Source organism: Pyxicephalus adspersus, chromosome 12 (assembly GCF_032062135.1).
Source record: "Pyxicephalus adspersus chromosome 12, UCB_Pads_2.0, whole genome shotgun sequence".
In the NCBI taxonomy this organism is placed as follows: Eukaryota; Metazoa; Chordata; class Amphibia; order Anura; family Pyxicephalidae; genus Pyxicephalus; species Pyxicephalus adspersus.
Genome location: NC_092869.1, coordinates 14,967,910 through 14,987,832, shown reverse-complemented (window position 1 = coordinate 14,987,832; position 19,923 = coordinate 14,967,910). Strand labels below are relative to the sequence as shown.

At 39.4% G+C, this 19,923-nt stretch overlaps 1 protein-coding gene across 6 annotated transcripts in view; it reads right to left on the bottom strand.

The window, feature by feature from the left end:
- Positions 1 to 19,923, bottom strand: part of ARG2 (arginase 2) — a 155,881-nt gene that overhangs the window by 98,788 nt on the left and 37,170 nt on the right. For all 6 annotated transcript variants that reach the window (XR_011923002.1, XM_072428266.1, XM_072428269.1 and 3 more), the window contains exon 2: positions 9,796 to 9,868. Coding sequence is in view for 5 of the 6 variants with exons in the window: in XM_072428266.1 (XP_072284367.1) it covers positions 9,796 to 9,868 (73 nt within the window). In the remaining variant the exon portion in view is untranslated. The remainder of the gene's footprint in view (positions 1 to 9,795; positions 9,869 to 19,923) is intronic.

Sequence of the window (19,923 nt, the reverse complement as noted above, 5' to 3'; positions counted from 1 at the left end):
TTATATATCTGCATGTGAAAATCAATCCTTCTAACAAACGTGAGGAAAAAAAAAAGGGGAGGGTGAAGAAAGGTCCTTTAATGGCCCTATATATCTGCATGTGAAAATCGACTTACTAACAAGAGAAAATGTGGAAAGATAGCGGCTCTTTATGGCAGAAAATAGGTCTAGCACGACAAAAAAAACTTTTATTTCAGTTACTAAAACATATACTTAGTAATAGATTTTCTAACCCATTTAAGGAGGAGCAGCTGGCAGCCTGAGTCCTGGTTTGGACAGCTGCCACCAGCTTTTTTCCCCCATACCTCCTCACACAACAGTAAGAAGTAATGATTTTACTAAGGCACCTAACCATAAAGTTTCTATTTAATTTTTATAGATATTTAATCTTTTCTCTGTCCTATCTTAGGACGATTCTTCCTTATACTTGGAAGCACCTCTTAATTAATCCATAAGATCTTCTTTGGAATACCCTTCCCTATTTTTGATAGTATTCTTTACACTGCTTAGATCCGACACATATCTTCTGAGGTATGTTTTTTATCTAACTTTATTATTATACTTGATGAATAATCTCATATTTGATCATTAAACTATAAAACAAAACCATTACCATTATTATTTTCTCATTGGGCTATCATAGGTTGAAGATATAAAAAAAATAAATAAAACCACAGCCAGTGTACATATTTAAATCGTAGGTACGCCATTTTGTGGATTAAACGTATATTAGATAATTAAGATATGATCTGTGATGTTACAAAAAATATATATATAAAAGAACTTCATTTTTTTTTTTATATATTTCTAGATACCTCCATCTACAATAACTGGACTAATTAATAATGATTACATCATTACGATGGCCATCCAAGTAAGAATTATATTTCCTAAATATTTTCTTATTATCCTAATACATGAACATGTTTATTTACACTTGTGATTATTTTTCATATGAAATTGTAGAATCTCAAATTGAGTCATTTCCCCCTTTTTGTGAAATTTTCTGGGTTGAATGTACTCTTCCACCTTCTTCTCGTGAGGTCAATTTACCAAGTAAGTCAAGACTTTTTAGATGAATCTGCTTATTTCAAAATTGTCAAAATTGTAAGAATACTGTGGAAACCCTATACTATACTATACTATTAATGTAATTTCTAGGGTCTCGGCAATCCCCTGAGGATGCCCGTTTAGGGCGAAACGCGTCGGGAGACCATAAGTACAGTACTCTCCTACCTCTTGGACTCTTTAGTGAGAGTATTTTATAAAGTCATGGTTAAACATTGCCATGGCCTCTTTTACCAATTATTTTTCTAAGAAGTATATGTTTTAGTAACTGAAATAAAAGGTGTTATGTCATGCTAGACTTATTTTCTGCTATAAAGAGCCACTATGTTTCCACTTTTTCTCTTATGTACTATTGGCTCGGCAACCACTCTAGTGGTATTTTCTAACCTTATCACTGTGGGATTGGGTTCCTCTCCTTCAAAACCTACTAACAAACGTGAGGAGAAAAAAAAAGTTTTTTACATACCCATAGAAATCATCCTAAGAACACGATCAGGGGAATCTAAAGGGCATCATGTACTGGTACTAAAGGTAAGGATTTCACCCAGGTAGCAAAATCCCAAAAAGATCACTTTTTGATCAGGGATATAGTCATGATTGCTTGACTACAAAATTCAAGATTTGAATAGAACACACCAAGGGGAGGGGCATGAGCAGCTGTCCATGAGGATACTCCTATAGACGGACCAGCGCTCCTGGAACAATCAGCGGCTCCAGCATCAGCGGAACCTGGGAGCCATGCAAGACCCGACTCAAGCAGGCATTGGCTCACAGCCCTGCAAGCTGGGAGGAGGATGGGGAAGGCTGGGAATAAGCCCAAGGACTGTGTTTAGTGCTCCCAGGCTCAACAGTCTGTTTCCAAAATGCCTGCAACTCAGGAAGACCAAGCTGCTGCACACTCTGCAATACAGGAGAAAAGATTATCCCTGCAAGGTAGGAGCCCTGGTTTCAAAAGGGGGGGGGGGGGTTGAAAGGTCTCTCCCTATACATCCCCTGAATTGAAATCTTTGAAAAACAAGTGGAGGAAATAGCATCAAAAGTTGTGAATAATTCCAAGGAAATGTCAATGATAAACATTTATATTGAGGAACTGTAACTTAAGATTGATGATTTGGATCTTGCAGAAAAAACTTCAGAATTAGGGGTCTTCCTGAATCAGTAAAAAATGTAACAGAAGTTACAAAGCAATTCCTACAACACTAACCAGATCTGTAGTGTCACTTGGAAATAGATAGAGCCCATAGAATATTAACAACACATAAACCTGATCCGCCTAGAGATGTGATTGTTAAACCACAATATTATGCAACCAAAAAAACCCTGATAAAGCAATAAAAGGCTTGGATAATATTGAAATGGAAGGATTCCAGATCCAAATTTTATCAGATTTGACACCTTTTACAAAACAACGCAGGAGGACATTTAAACCAATATTACAGGTTCTCATTGACAATAAAATTAATTACAGATGGGCATTCCTTTCAAAACTAATTTTTCATCTGCGGGGAAAAATTACTCCTTTTCCTCTGTAAAGGAAAGAGATAACCTTCTCAAGGATCTTGAGCCTATTCCTAAAGGAGATCAGATATGGAAGCTCCAATAACCCTGTATCCACTCTGGAAGAGTAAACTCTTTTTGTGGAGGACTTTTTCCTGTTGTCCCATAATTCATGCTGTGTGTTTGGTTCCAGCGAGTTCTCTATTTTTTAATTCTTCATTTAAATATTGACACACTGGTATATCTCTTCTGGGTTTAAATGTGCTACAATAATTATCGAGCCGCAGGTTCTGGAGGGGTTACACATGCCCTCTATCTTTGGGGAACGAGGTTTTATTTAAAGTTATGACCTGGGCATAATCTCCCTAAAACATGGAGCATACTAGAGCTCCTGGATAAATAGGGAAAGCGGCTTGTCCTCAGCAATTGGGCCTGTGAGGGGCCTGTTGGCTGAGGAAAAATCTGCTCCTCTTTTGTCAACTACTATTACAGTTGTTTTTTTTTTTGTGGTTATTGTTTGTTTTGCCCCCAATATGCTTTTGTTTTTTTTTTTTTGTTTGTTTCTTTTTCCTTTTTTGTATCTTTAAAGATTTCCATCCCCTTTTTTTTATACCTGATTTAAGCTTATTTTATATAAGGTTAAATGTTGACTGACTTCAACTAGGAACCTATTACATTGTCTAAGATTACAGTTCTTTCACACAATGGTCAAGAGTTTAATTCCCTGACCAAAAGGTCAAAGGCTCTTCAATATTATAATACCCTAAAGGTTGATATATTAGCTCTGCAGGAAACACATTTCTGTGCCCCAAAATATTTGCACAGGAACTATCTTCATTTCTATAGTGCAAATTGTGACAGAAAGAAAAGCTTTTAGGAAAAAGCTTGAACTTCCTCTCACAAGAAGTATTCAAAGATCCAGGCGGGAGGTATATCCTGGGTATTGGTCATGTTTCGACTCTGATTTCAGTGGTGTCATATTATGCCCCAAACGAGGGTCAAATTCACTTCTTTGTTGGAGAAGATATGGCCCAAGGTCAAGGGATCGCTCATACTTTTAGGACACTCTAATTTGGCTCTGGACCATATTCTGGACAAAACAAGTCATTGTAGATTTGGAGATCCCCCAGGAAAATGTTTTAACTTCTCCCAGTTATTGGCACGATATGATGGAGGGAAATGAACCCTTCGGTTATAGATTACACATTGTGGTAGTGTGTCCCTAAAAAAGGGCAGGGAAAGTGTTCGAGGCTCCAAGGAAAGACCATGTTAATAGGCTTTTAAAAAAGAAACCTGGTTCCTTGGCCCAACCCTGATTCTGGGGATTTATCCACCTGCACTCAGGTGCAAGGTGGGTGGAAGTAATCAGTTGGGGCTGAGACGGGGCCAGAGTGTTCGGGGCTGAGACGGGGCCAGAGTGTTCGGGGCTGAGACGGGGCCAGAGTGTTCGGGGCTGAGACGGGGCCAGAGTGTTCGGGGCTGAGTCGGGGCCAGAGTGTTCGGGGCTGAGACAGGGCCAGAGTGTTCCAGGGAGTGGAAAATCACCTTGTGGAGGAAAATCACCTTGTGGAGAATCAAGCTAGAAGGAGGTTACTGTTTTGTTTTTATGGACTGTGGAAACCCCAGGCTGAGGTTTGGACCCTCATGAGAGACTGGAATTGGACGTTTGAATGGCCTTTGGACATTCATAACTATGCTGAAGTAAGCCGCTGTTTTATATTGTTTTCCTGAGTTGCTTACACAAAGCAGATTTGTTTAGCTTTTTCCCAACAAAATATTGTGTTTTGATGAAAATCGTGCTGGCTGCAATCTGAGTGATCCCTAGACTTCACAACTGGTGCAGGACGTGGGCAGCAACACTGCAAAGTTTTATGTTTAAAAATGAAAAGTGACATTTAAAGGGCTAGGCACCCAAATTTTTTTCTTTTCTTTTGCTATAGAGGAGCTGCTGCAACAACTGGCATTGACCAGTGTGCAGCTACAGAGGAACATAGCCAGCAGGAAGCCACAGGGGCACAGATGGTAGCACTTAGGGAAGCAACGGCAGCCCAAGCTGCGGTTCTACAGGAAGCGACAGAGGCACAATCGAGGATGTTGGCTGAGACTGTGCAGCGGATAACAGTGGGGCAAGAAACCAGAAGTGCTGCCTCTAGCAACCAGGCCATGAGGGAAGGCAGCCATTTTTTCCAAAGGATGACAACCACAGATTATGCTGTCCGGAGGAACTCCAGAATCTGCATGACTACACCCAAAGTTTCACCTTTCCAGTGGGAGTTCCAACCACGAGATGTAAAACCTTGGAGAGGAGTCCTTTGGAAAAGGGGGGGTGTTGCCATTCCAGGTTATGGAGTGTGGTGCTGCCTCATTGGTGTACCGGCTCGGCGTGAAGGGACATCCAAGAGGCCTTTCAAAAGAATTTCTTTGCTGACTGGAGAGCGCAAATGACTAAAGAAGAAAAGAAGACCATAAAGCAATTGGATAAATGTGACTTCACGGAGATCCACAAGTATTTCTTTGATAGACAATGCTTTCCTCTCCTCATTTCTAAGGAGGAGAAACAGAGGAGGCCAATAGGCTTCAGGAAGAGCACAGATATTGTATACTGGATGGGCATCGTCAAAATTGAACCACCGGGTCTTTTCCGTGGCTGAGGTGACCACCCCAAAATGGTAATGTAAAAAATGAGAATAAAACCGGAAGATGTCATTATAAACTAAAGCAAAGACTGAAAGATTTCAGAGCCCCCTCCTGGCCACAAGTGGAAGGAAGTACACTTTGACAACACAGTCACCTGGGCAGCTTCCTGGACAGAAAATATTCAGAGTTCAATCAAGTACATCATGCTAAACCCCAGCTCAAAATTCAAGGGGGAAAAGGATTGGCAGAAACACGAGAACATGGAATCTGATGTAAAGGAGGAGTCTGAAGATGAGTAAGACTCAGAAGAAGTAGAAGCAATGGAAACAAACCCCAGTCACTAAAGGAAAAACAGCTACTTCCAGGCTGAGAGAGAGCCAGAGTGTTCCAAGGAGTGGCCGGAAGTGGCCTGAAAAATCAGCTTGGGGGGAATCAAGCTGGAAGGAGGTTGCTGTTTTGTTTTTATGGACTGTGGAAACCCCAGACCTGGGTTTGGATCCTCATGGGAAACTGGAACTGGACATTCAAATGGACTTTGGACATTCACACCTAGGCTGAAGTAAGCCACTGTTTTATATTGTTTTCCTGAATTGCTGAGACAAAGCAGTTTTGTTTAGCTTTTCCCAGTAAAAGCTTGTGTTTTGATGAAAAGCATGCTGGCTGCAATCTGGGCGATCCCTAGACTTCACAACATTTTATTCTGCTGCCCATAATCAATACTGGTGCATAGATCATTTATTTTTTTTTAAATCTCAATTACTCCCGGACCTGCTGAGGGCTAGAATGTGGTCTACTCCCTGGTCAGATCATGACCCTTTAGTGGTCCACCTAACAGGTTTTCATAGCTCTAAATTCATAGCTTAATTTCTGATTTAGGGACCCACAGGGAGGTTGAAACCTCTTTAAGAGGTTTCTTTTAAATTAATATTGCTAGTGACATGTCACCGGCTAATAACTGGGAGGCTCACAAAGCTTACATTAAGGGGAGAGCTAAAAATTGTCTCTAGACGTAAAAAAAAATATAATAAACTTATTAAGGATAAATCTAAAGAATACCACAGATGTCAATTACAACATAAAAAGAATCCTCACGCTGGCTCTAGGTTACAACTGGAAGCTATGCGTACGGAATATAATTTACTTTTGACTACTAGGGCAAAGAAATCGTTGCAGTGGGCCGCGTATAAATTCTCCCTTTGGAGTGATAAACCAGGTAAACTTCTAGTTAATAAGTTAAAGCCCAAGCTTCATAATGTTTTACCTAAATTAAACTCAAAGATGGTAAATTTTGGCAAAATACTACAGACTTTTATTACAAGAAATTATATAGTGCCTTATTACAAGAAATTATATAGTGCCTTACCAATCTCTCAAAAAGAGATTTCTGCCTTTTTTTCATAAAGTTAACCTCCCTAAACTGAAATCTAAACACTTGGAGATGTTGGAAAAGCCATTTATATTAGAATAATTGGGTAACATTATTAAACATTTTAAGATGGGTAGTTCTCTGTGCCCGGACTGATTCTATAATGCCTATTATAAATACTTTGTCTGTTTTGTCTCCACATTTGGTGGAGTATTGTAATTTCCTGAGGGAGGGACATTCTCTTCTGTGTAATGCAAATAGAGTATATATCCGTGTGATCCCTAAACAAGGAAAGACCCATCGGAGATTTCTAACTATAGGCCGATTGTGACCTTAAAATCATGACAAAAGTTTTGGCAGTTCGATTGGGTACTTTCCTAGAGACATACATTCATTCAGATCAGGTTGGTTTTATACAAAACAAACAGGCCCCGGACCAAAAAGAAGAGCGATAGAACTCATTTCAATAGGTAATTCAAATTGGGACGGTGGCCCCCTTAGTCAGGCAATGTTGTTCTCCATTGACCTCCAGAAGGCTTTTGATAGCCTCTCATGAACTTTTTTGATTAAAGTTATGTCGGTTATAGGATATGATCTGTTTTTTTTATTAATCTTTTAAGTTCTTTCTACAACACCCCAGAGGCTAAAATCTCTCTGGGGGGATATCTTTCGAAATCCATATAATTAGAAGAGGCACCAGACAAGGCTGCCCTTTATCCCCCCTCGTATTTGTGCTAGCAATCGAACCACTGGTGAAAGCGATACGGGCCAATCGGGATATCCAGGGAATAAAATGCGGGCAAATTTAGCATAAATGTGCTTTATTTGCAGATGATATATTGATGTTTGTAACATCATAAATTACCACACTCCCTAATATTTTTAGGCCTTTAGACGATTTTGCTTTAATTTCAGGCTTACAGATTAACAGAACTAAATCGCAAACTCTTAGCATTACTCTTCCTATAAAGACGGTAGAATCTAATAAAAGTAAATTTGATTTAATCTGGGATTAATTTGACATCTTCCTACCACACCAATATGGATACATAGGATGTCAAGGGGAACGATACGTTGTTCATCCTTAATGCACTCGGTTCAAATTTGGGATAAATATCGCAATCATTCAAAGCTTATATCAGTTCATGCCACTTTAACACCACTTTGCAATATTTTAGAATTCCCTCCAGGCTTGACCCCAGGACATTTTGGTTGATGGACTGGAAAGGGTTTTATGAGACTGAAAGACATAATAGATTAGCAGGCCATCCTTTCTTGGGAATTTCTATCCAAACAGGAAATACCAGCTAAGGAATACTTTCCCAATAGACAACTGTATTAGTTTGCTAATACTAATATTCGACATGCATTAAAACCCCTACAATTAACTGCATTTGAGAAGTCCTGCTCTTCTATCGATAACACAAAAGGTCAGATCTCCATCATTTACCTAGCCCTAGCTTACCCAGTTGAGCAGCTGGGGTACATGACTGATTGGGAATCTGACCTTGGAATAACATAAGGGCGAAATGGAAAAAATTGGTTCTCTCTTTGTCAAAGGTTTCACCTGTCTAAATGTTTAAGAAAATTCTTTCCTATATTTGTAATTGTGTTTTTTTATTTTTAAAGAAGAAAATTTAATAGGAATCACTGAAATACAGAATTCAAGATTCAAAAACACCCTGAGAATCATTGACTCAAGGTACAAAGCAGGAAAATGTGGTGACCCATCAGAATTTAATTTTCAGTTTTGAGGGAGTAGTTTACATTCTGTTATGTAGCTGTGGGGGTTGTTATACTGTAAAAAAACAAAAAAACAAAAAAACAAAGGCCAAACTGCAAAAGAATGTATGATCATGCAGGTATTTTGTTTCCGGTAATTTACACTTTATTGTTAATGCACAATAACCCCCTCCTCCCAAACGCACACACCTTGGTTTGAGAGGTTGGAACATCTAAAACAACAGGGGGTGAAAATAATAAACATAAATATAATTGATACAGATATACCATTTAAAAATTACACAGCATTCAGAGATGACTAATTCAATCAATTTTGCATATTTGTTGGAAGAATGCATTTTTTTGTTGCATTTATACCTATTATTTTAAATGTATCTATAAATTTATTATTAGGGGTTGATTTAAAATAAAATTATTACTGGGTGCAATATACTGTTATCCATTGATTTTGCTTGAATAATATTGGTTTAGAATTGTGGATTTTGGATTTTGAATGCAGAGGATGCTTCTGTGGCTACAGGTAAATGCCATAATTCTTTGTTTATGCTGGCCCATAGTTTTCAAATATAGCTGGGGATTACAATATATTTCCTATCTATATGTGATTACACATCCACACTTGATAATTAGGCAAACTTTTCCTTTGTCACACTTACCTCTTTCTCACTAAAGCGCAGACGCCTCTCTCCTGCGCATGCGGGCAGTTCGAACGCTGGGCGTGTCTCTGTTTCCAAGCTTTATTAATTCCTTCTAATCCGCTGGCCAATCAGAAAATAGCCTTTTCACAAGCCGAGGCTATTTAGCTAGCTCACACACTGCACTTAGTGTTCATGCAACGGCCTTCCTTGGGCCAAGCCCCTAGTTCTGTGAGCTAGTTCCTGTTCACCTGGTGCCTAATTCAGTTCTTAATTCTGTCCAGATCCTGCGTTAACCCATCGTTGTCCAGTCTGTTAGTTCCCAGCCAACTTCCCTGTGCTGTTCCAGTGTTCCTGTCTGTCTGTGGATATCCCTAAGTCACCTGTGCCTCCTGTTACTTCCACGGTCTCCTGGATCCCTGGAAATTTACCCCTGGCATGTGACCTGACCTCTCCTGCTTGCTGCCAGCCTCGACCCGGGCCTTTCTCGACTATCCTTCTGCTTTGTGATTTGGTACCATGCCCACCTTGGTGTGCCCAAGGACTGCTACCTAGCCTGCTTAGACTCTGCGCCTTGGCCCTTCTCAGGGCTCACACCACCTCCGTGCAAGCCATAGCACCCCTTAGCCCTTAGTGTCCTGTCTCTCTCTGTGTGACATCCTTGCATTATGATAGATTTATTGAATAATTTATATGCATCTTTGTCTTTAGTATTGTACATTTTAAAGATTTATTTTAAAAATATTAGTCCCATCAATATTGTAGTAAAGCATTACAACCCTTTTTTGTAGTAGCACTTGCTTGATGACAGTACACATAAACTGAAACTGTTGCAGTTAATTGTCTTACCTATGCTGGAGAGTCTTTTAATAAGTCCGGCATTTCTAATTGCAGGTGGTCCATGTTCTACACCTTGGCATTTCTGCAATAGAATTGATTTGATTAAAGTATATGGAATTTATAATGAATACAATTTAATGGCATTTGGCTCTTGTGGCTTTTTTTTTTTGCTTAACAGGAACATCAATATAGAGGCAAGAAGATTAGAATGACTGAAAAAGAACTGACAGAAAAGGCTGACTTTATAAATATTATTATTATTTATAATCAGTATCTATACAGCACCAACATATTACACAGTGATGTGCATTAAATAGGGGTTAGCAAATGACAGATACAGACAGTGACACAGGAGGAGCAGAGGATCCTTCCCAGAAGACCTTACAATCTGAGAGGTGGGGGAAGCAGCACACACTAGTAAGGGGATATGGAATGGTGGGTAAGTAGTGAAGGTTTAAAAGACAGAAGACAGGTAGGCAAATTGGAAAAGATGGATTTTGAGTGCTCTTTTAAATGAACAGAAAGATGGAGCAAGCCGAAAAGGATATGGAAGACCATTCCACAGAGTCGGGGCAGCTCAAGAAAAGTCTTGGAGCCGTGCATGTGATGAAGATATGAGAAAGGAAGTCATCAGTAGGTCATTGGAGGAGAGAGAAGAGAGTGGCTAGGTGTGTATTTTTGTACCAGGTCAGAAAGGCAAGAGGGGTAACAATTGTGGAAAGATTTAAAGGCATAACACAGGAGCTTGAATTTGATTCTAGGATAAAATGGAAGCCAGTGAAGAGAACTACAAAGAGAGGCAGCAGAAGAGGAGTGGTGGAAAGAATAGATAAGTCTGGCTGCAACATTCATAATAAATTGCAGAGGAGAGATTCAGGTTAATGGAATACCAGAGAGGAGGATGTTACAGTAGTCCAGATGAGAGATAAGAGCCTGTACAAGGAGTTTGGTAGTAGGTAGGGCTGGATTTGTAGTGCAGGTGAACGTGACAGGATGTCACAGTTAACTCGGGCAATCAAAAAATAGCCTCTTAATCATCCCTGGCTATTTAGCTAGCTCAGTTACAGCGCTCTGTTTGTGAAACTTGTCTTCACTAGGGCCGAGTCCCCTAGCTCTGCTGAGCAGTTCCTTTAAACCTGTTTAATTCAGTGCTTTTCCCTGTCCAGCTCCCGTGTTAACTCTTTGTTGCCCCGTTTGGGGTTTCCCAGCCAGTTCCCATGCAGTTCCATTGTTCCTCTGTGTCTGCGGTTATCCCTATGTCACCTGTGCATCCTGTGTTCCCAGTGTCTGTGGTGGCACCTGTGTCACTCTTCTCTGTTTCCTGGATTTATTTGACCCCTGACTTGTGACCTGACCGCTCTTGCTTGCAGCCTGCCACAACCCTGCTCTTCCTTGACATTTCTTACGCCTAGTGATTTGGTACCGCATATCATCCTGGTGCCCAGCCTGGTCTGCACCTTGGCCCTTCTCCGGGCTCACATTATTTCTGTGAAAGCCGTAATGCTCCCTTGTGGCCCCGGTCTCTCCAAGCGTGACACAGGACCTGGAAATGTTCTGAATATGGGGGGTAAAGGAGAGGGCAGAATGGAAGGTGACGCCAAGACAACGTGCCTGAGGAAAGGGTAGATCAAGATGATGAGGGGAAAAAAGGAGACCTGATGCAGAGTACCTGGGCTGAGGGAGGATAGTGATGAATTACAGTAGGAAGGGGTGAACTTGAATGGAGTGGTAAGGTTGAAATGTCAATCTTAACTGTATATACAAACAAGACCCTGGAGAACCCTTCCAGGAGTTTATGACCAGTGTTACATAACGCTAGTGAGTTTGCAAGCTTTTTACACACATTTGTAAACTTGATGTTAAAATTGAAGTCAATGGGAGGTGAATTTCATTGCATAATATAGGCAACATACAATCTTTTACAATGAATAAACCAAATGTTTGTTTTTTCAGGATTTTACAGGTAACTACCAAAGACATTTCCAATATTAGAATTATAAAATCTCAATTTATTGTGTGATTCTTTAAAAACAATCAAACAAAAACAAATTGTATTAATACATATCCATCATTACATAATGCATTATACTGTGTTTTATCGTTCTTGATGCGATTCACCCAAAGGCTTCCCCAGAAGAACATTAAATATTAATCGCAACAATGTTATCTATTTCAGAACAGAAAGAAAAAACATCTTGTAAGTTAATTTACATATTGTGTTTTGTGTTTTTAATGGAACCACAAAGACAAAAAATGCACCTACTTGTTCTGAATTTTGAATTCCACAGAGCTTAGTGTTTCCTCAAAGAACAATCAAACATATTATTTCCAAAGAAAACATATTTGTAAAATGCACTTTAAAAAGTTCATCTTTAACAGCTTTGCGTGCTGTGACCCCTCATTGAAACCAACCTCATGTCTCCTATAGATATCTTTCACCACAGTATAGAGCATGAAAAACAGCAAGCAAAAAGCAAGGTTTTGACCTGTTTTGTAATTTCTACTGGATTTAAAGTGACAGCATTCGCCACCTGTATATAGTATTGGTTACATAACAAATCACTGCATATAAATATTAAATACTACCTACTGTGTATATATAGGAATCCAAGCGGTTCCTTAATCTAATTACAGCAATTATCCTTGACATAAAACGTATGTTCCACTCATTTGTTTACCAGTTACTACCCTCACCATTGTCAGAGTCAAATTTCCCCACAAGATAACTTCTCTTTCATATCATTGTTGCACAGAATAATATGCCTACATTTAGCTGCAGAAATTGCAGGAGCTTACCTGAATAATAGATTAGGTGTGCTTCTGATTCGGGTCACAGCTTTGGATCATTCACCCTCATTTTACTCTCCTTTATATCTAGATAGTTTAGGAGTCCCACGTGGTTCACATCAGCACTCCTTGATGTGACCCCCCCCCCATTCCAGAGAAATTAGGGTTCAGGTGCTAGAAGCCTCCACCAATGTGTAATGGTAGTTTTTTTTATGGGCAGAGTTTTTTTTTATGTTCTGGGGTTAGGGAAGGGGACAAGGTTGTGTAGTATGACATTTCTAGTTTTGTGACAGGTAGGAATAAAGTGGCCTTGGGGGCCCATAATTTGTATGTTTATTTCGGGCTTACAGACACACTTACTTTTTAAACAGCAACCCTGATGTTCAATTTTCACTAGTTTTTATAATGAGCCCCATATTTTGAAAGTTATTAGGTGGGAATTTGTGGTACTGTTTGCTATGAGGGTCCCCTGTGTACCCGGCCCAGACTCTAGACCGGGTTTACCAACTTCCCGTGATCTTCCTTCTTGCTGTTCCGGGTTCCTGTATGGGTAGGGCACCTCCCCCCCTCACCATTTGTACTAACTTTCCTGTGGTTCATAGGCCAAAAGTACGTGGGATTTTCGCGATGACTATGCGGTCCAAGGATCGGAAATGGACAGGAGTATCCACAGCAATTAAGGTTGTCGATTCATAATAGAACGCAAACCCGGATGTAACTTGTTACAGGTGCCCAACCTTGAAACCATGGCTACCCTGCAAATCGCAAAATCGCAAATCGCAAAAAAAAGTGTGGGGAAATAACCTATGGGCAGATAGAGAGAAGGGGGCTATATTAAATTGTTAGCCCCTCTTTATCATGGATAGTTTATATCCATACTATCATATTTAGATAGTCAACCAATATAAGATAAGGCACATAAAGTGGGTATTTCTTGTAATTAAAAATGTACTTTATTATTTTTTAAAACACCAATCTTTTTGAACAAACAAATGCTATAAATACATTTTATATATTAAAATTAGAGATTAAGGATAGGCAAAAAGATAGGAGTTGTTCTCCATCTCCCTATATAACGGTCATTAGCTGCCCCATAGTAAGTTTAAATAGAGAGAAACAAGAAAAGACAGGAGTTTAAGGCTAGAATTGTTGGAAATTAATTATGATTTGTTGAAAGATTCATACATAATTAAATAGCAATCATATCATATATCACCAAGCTTTTTGTTCCATTACGGGGTTGGAATATTCATGCTATACAGTGTATAACTAACATATCAATGTCAAGTAACTGTAAGGCCCTGGTCAGCACCAGTCCTCACCAGACACCATTCTCCCAATCTAACACCACAGTCTTCACCTATAGCAAGCCCCCGCTCAGCCTCGGGAGACTGGTTGCGTCTCCCAGCACATGGTTGCCCCCAGGAGTTACTGCGCAAGGGATGGTGTCTGGGAATAGGCTGGCAGCAAGCCAAGAGCCCACAGATAAAGCAGTACCAAGATTCAAACAGAGCCAAGTCCAGAATACAGAGCAGAGGTCATACACCGAATATCCGTCCACCAAACCAAGAACACGAGGGCAAGACACAAGCAAAATCCAGGACACAAGCAAAGTAATCCAGGCATCAAAAACTTACAAGATCAGAAACAGGTAGGGTCAGCAACAGTAAATCAGACGAAAACACACTCAAGCAGACTAGCCTAGCTATACGCTACAACAGGCACTGGTGACTGGGAGCAGAGAGAAAGTCCCAGCAGCCAATAGCAGTGCAGGATGGAGTCAGGAGCTGATCAGCCTCTAGAATCCTCTTCAGCTGTGCACAGCCTAACAATGGATTCTCGGGATGCCATAAAATACATCAGGCTGCACGACTAAAGGGAAGCAGGGGCTGCTGCTATCTTAGTGCTCCTGACTGCTGCAAATGACATTGCTGGAAAGAATAAACCATGTTTTATACTGCGATGGCGCAAAGCACGGAGTCGTCGGACAGATGAGCATCTCCTAACACTGTTCCAGTCTAATTCACTCAAGGTGTTTCTCCTAATAAGGCTTTCTCAGGTGTTGGCTGAGACTTAGATGGTCTAAATAAATCAAGTGTATGCATTACATAAGAACAATGGTGAATTAAACAAAAGTAAAGTCATATAACAATACAATAAAATACATACGTTGTGATATATACAAATTCAACTGTCATCATAACTACCATATAAAACATGGTGATGCTTTTAGCAGTGTATTGGTGTTCATATTCTGATAATCAATAATGAAATACATCAATCTCATACAAAAGTAGTTGACTGAATAAAGAAATACAGAGTGAGTGAGGTTTGATATCCATAGGTGGGAGGGTATAATAATCAAGACAAAGAAGAAAGCTGGGGTTTAAAAGGCAAACTGATTTTTTTATATATACAGTAGGTAGGTTATATTATACATCATATAACCTACATAAAAAGCACAACAAAAGTATAGTTAGGTAAGAAACCGATACAAAAATTTATTTTATACAGTTAGGTCCATAAATATTTGGACAGAGACAACTTTTTTCTAATTATGGTTCTGTACATTAACACAATTAATTTTAAATGAAACAACTCTGATGCAGTTGAACTGCAGACTTTCAGCTTTAAATCAGTGAGTTGAACAAAAAGATTGCATAAAAATGTAAGGAACTAAAGCCTTTTTTTAACACAATCACTTCATTTTAGGGGCTCAAAAGTAATTGGACAAATTTAAAAAGCTGAAAATAAAATGTTCATTTCTAATACTTGGTTGAAAACCCTTGGCTGGCAATGACAGCCTGTAGTATTGAACATCACCAGATGCTGGATTTCCTCCTTTTATGCTCTCCCAGGCCTTTACTGCAGCGGCTTTCAGTTGCTCTGTTTGTGGGCCTTTCTGTTCGAAGTTTAGTCCTCAACAAGTCAAATGCATGCTCAATAGGGTTCAGATCAGGAGACTGACTTGGCCATTCAAGAATATTTAACTTCTTTGCTTTAATAAACTCCTCGGTTGCTTTGGCTGTATGTTTTGGGTCATTGTCCATCTGTATTATGAAATGCCTCACAATCAATTTTACTGCATTTAGCTGGATTTGAGCAGACAGTATGTCTCTGAACACCTCAGAATTCATTCATCTGCTTCTGCCCTGTGTCACATCTTTAATAAACACTAGTGTCCCAGTGCCACTGGCAGCCATGCACGCCCAAGCCATCACACTGCCTCCGCCATGTTTTACAGATAATGTATGCTTTGGATCATGAGCTGTTTCACGCCTTCTCCATACTTTTTTCTTGCCGTCATTCTGGTAAAGGTTGCTCTTGGTTTCATCTGTCCAAAGAATGTTTTTCCATAACTGTGCTGGCTTTTTTAGATGTTTTTGAGCCCAATCTAGCCTTTCTAATATTGAGGCTTATGAGAGGCTTGCACCTTGCAGTCCACCCTGTGAATTTACTTCCATGCAGTCTTCTATTTATGGTAGACATGGATATTGAGAGTGCTACTTCCTGGAGAGTGTTGTTCATTTGGTTGGCTGTTGTGAAGGGGTTTCTCTTCAGCATGGAAATGATTCTGCGATCATCCACCACTGTTGTCTGATGTCCAGGTCTTTTAGCGTTGTTCAGTTTAGCAGTGCTTTGTTTCTTTCTCATGATGTACCAAACTGTAGATTTTGCCACTCCTAATATTAGCAATTTCTCGGATGGGTTTTTTCTGTTTTTGCAGCTTACGGATGGCTTGTTTTACCTGCATGAAGAGCCCCTTTGAACGCATGTTGTCTGTTCACAGCAAAATCTTCCACATACAAGCACCCCCTGTAATTGATAATGACATAACAAAGGAATTGCCCACACCAGCCCTTGAAATAACCTTTGAGTCAATTGTCCAATTACTTTTCAGCCTCCGAAATGAAGTGACTGTGTAAAAAAAAGGCTTATGTTCCTCACATTTTTATGCAATCTTTTAGTTCAACCCACTGAATTCAAGTTAAAAGCCTGCAGTTCAACTGCATTTGAGTTGTTTCATTTAAAATTAAATATGGTAATGTACAGAACCAAAATTCGAAAAAAGTTGTCTCTGTCCAAATGTTTATGTATCTAACTGTATATGTAGTCCCGTCCTTTTGGCCGAGCCAAAGGGAAAGCGTTATGGGACTGGTGCTCTAGACATAATATATCTCTTTGCAGGTATGTTCTGGTGATTAACTGTTTAGCGTCCCAACGCCTTCAGGGGATCTTTAAAGCCACCAAGAGTAGGTAGACATGAAAAAAATATTTGTATAAGTACACAGACAAGTTGTGAGAATGATAATAATCATAATTAGAGATGAAGGAATCGAAGCTGACGAAGTGGAATTCGATCCGAATTTCAGGAAAAAAGTCGATTCGCTCCAAATCCGAATTTCCTCGCGATTAGTGGTACCAAGTTACAATTTTTACTGAAATGGTGGCTACACGTGTGAGGGCTTTAGAGATTCCCCTACGATCTTTGGGCACTACAGGGGATGAATAGGGACTTGTCCCAAATTATCACCTGTAGTGCCCTGTATTGTTAGATAGAGAAACGTTATCTAAAAATACATAGTAAAAAAAGCACCACGGCAACAGCGATTGCTGCTGCAGCGCTGTTCTATGTATTCTTAGACAGTGAAACTCTATCTAAGAATACACAGCACTACAGGTGATGAATGGGGACAAGTCCCCATTCACCACCTGTAATTCCTGGACATTGTAGTGGAACTGATGAGGACTGCAGTTAAGTTTCCCACGTGACGTCACAGTGGCAAAACTGAACTGCAGATGACCTCTGCAGTTCTACTACAATCTCTGGGCACTACAGGTCTGCAGAGGCCTGCAGTTCAGTTTCCCACAAGACGTCACAGTGGCAAAACTGAACTGCAGATGACCTCTGCAGTTCCACTACAATGTCCAGGCACTACAGGTGATGAATGGGGACTTGTCCCCATTCATCCCCTTTAGCGCCATGTATTCTTAGATAGAGAAACTCTATCTAAGAATACATAGTAGAAGTACTGCACGGCAACCACGAAATAGCCGAAATATCCGGAAATAGCCGTTTTTACCGCGAATTGCCGCGAATACACTCGGTTTGAATCGATACTTTTCGGAAAATTCGTCGAAATGGCCGAATTGAATTTTCGAGAAATTCGCTCATCTTTAATCATAATGTTAATGAAAAAGGTATACATGAAAAGTAATATTGATATTAGATACTTTCAAATGTCAGCGTGAATACATGATATTCAAATGTGAAAATTACTGATAGATATGGTGTCATACTGAGATGTCATATTGAAATAAAAATATATACAAACAGGAAAAGCTGTTGTCTGTTACTTTGGCAAACCAGAATTTAACTATATTATGGTAGTATATAAAAAGTATATATATATATATATATATATATATATATATATATATATGTGCTTTCAAAAACTGCCAATAAATTAGTCATTATAAAATGACAAAATGTTATTGATTGTTAGTGGCTAGGAAAAGGTAAAGGAATACTTATATTGTATGTTGTTTGCATAAGTAATCACCATGCATATTAAAGTTGTTGGCATGATTATACAGTCCCTGATATAAAGCAAACATATGTTTGCATAAATATGTGCATAAACATAACGAGGTCAATATAAATGGTGACTAAAAATATATGACAATATAGTTCTGTATATACATATTTTTTTAAAGATGCTGATGAATGATGTTTTATTATCAATGGTATACAAAATAAGAGAGAAACATATATATATTTATATTCCATACATTTAATGTCATTACAAGTTGGTTATGAATAATAGTAAACGTCACAATAGTAATAGTACACCGTATTAATAGTTACAAAATTGTATTTGGAGTTTGAGAGATAGCGAAGGATTAAAAAGACCGATTGAGGTCAGGTGGAGAATGAATGCAACAATTATATAGCTTGGGGAGGGAAGATCAAAAAAGGTAACAGAATAAACTTTATAAAATGTTATCTTATAGGTGAGTGAATATTAATGAGAGTACTGGAAGTGAATAATGAAAATGATATTGGGGGAATAAGATTGAGGAGAAAGTGGAATTTAGTGAATACTGGCTGTATTATACCTTTTTGCAGAGTAAGGCATGAACAAACGCCAGATGGTGGTGCTGTATTGGAAGTTGTTTGCAGCAAGAATGATGCTGCACGTGTGTCGCTTTAACCCCCCTAGCTTTTAATTCTGTCCGTATTTTCACGCAAAAGCATTACAATTTTTTAAATGGAAATGTATTTTACATTGTAGGCGTATAATTCTTAGGCATAACTCACCGAAATATGTCCAATATTAAATACATTTATTAATAAACTTTAAATAAAAAAAAAAAAAAAACACAAAAATCAGGTAAAATTTAAAAAAATAGTGAAACATGTATAATACCTGTATATTTTATATATAATATAAATATATATATTATACAGTATGTAGATTTGTTTGTATTGAACTCAATACAGCTATTTGAATTTCCCGCCGCTCCTTCCGCCCGCACTGACGCATGCACCGGCGTCACCAGGAAACCCCAGAGAACATCTCCACAGTCACCGGCTGAAGATCGAAGGAAGAAGACGTTCCGAGGACCTGCAGGGACCAGCAGGACGCCGGGGGATGCCAACAGAACAAGGTAAGTGGGTTTGCTTTTATGTTTTTAGCGACCCCGAGTGTGACTCGGGATTACTGCTTTTAGCATGTAAAATCCAACCCGAGTCAAACTCAGGAATACTGCTAGGGGGGTTAAGAGCCGAGTAGGGGAACGGGTCTGGCGTCCGGAAGTATGGGTTGCACACGTGCGATAGGATGTAAGATAACTTTCGCCCTTCTTAGTTGCCCATTCGGGCATAGTATATCAGCATAAACCTACTGCGCATGTGCTCACGCACAGTAGGTGGATGGAGGGGGAGAGGTTGAAGTTTAAGTAGATGTTAAACACTAGTAAGGGATATAGTAGTGACAGAGCATGTTCCAGATATTGCCCATGCACAGTAGATGGCAGAGTAGGATAAATCCCTCTGTCAATGTAATTAGGGGGGGGTGGATAGCATAATGAGAAGGGAGGTGTAACAGTTCCGCTATAGGGAGCCTGATTCTACCCTGTTTCCCCGATTATAAGGCACTGTCTTATATTTTTTGAAATGCCAAAATATGCCCTAGGTCTTATTTTCAGGGGATGTCTTATTTTTCCATGAAGAAGACTACAGTACACATTTATTGTTGAAAGTCACTCATGATCACTCATGTTCCATTGATTGTCCCCTTCTGATCACTCATGTGCCGTTCATATTCCCCTTCTGATCACTCTATG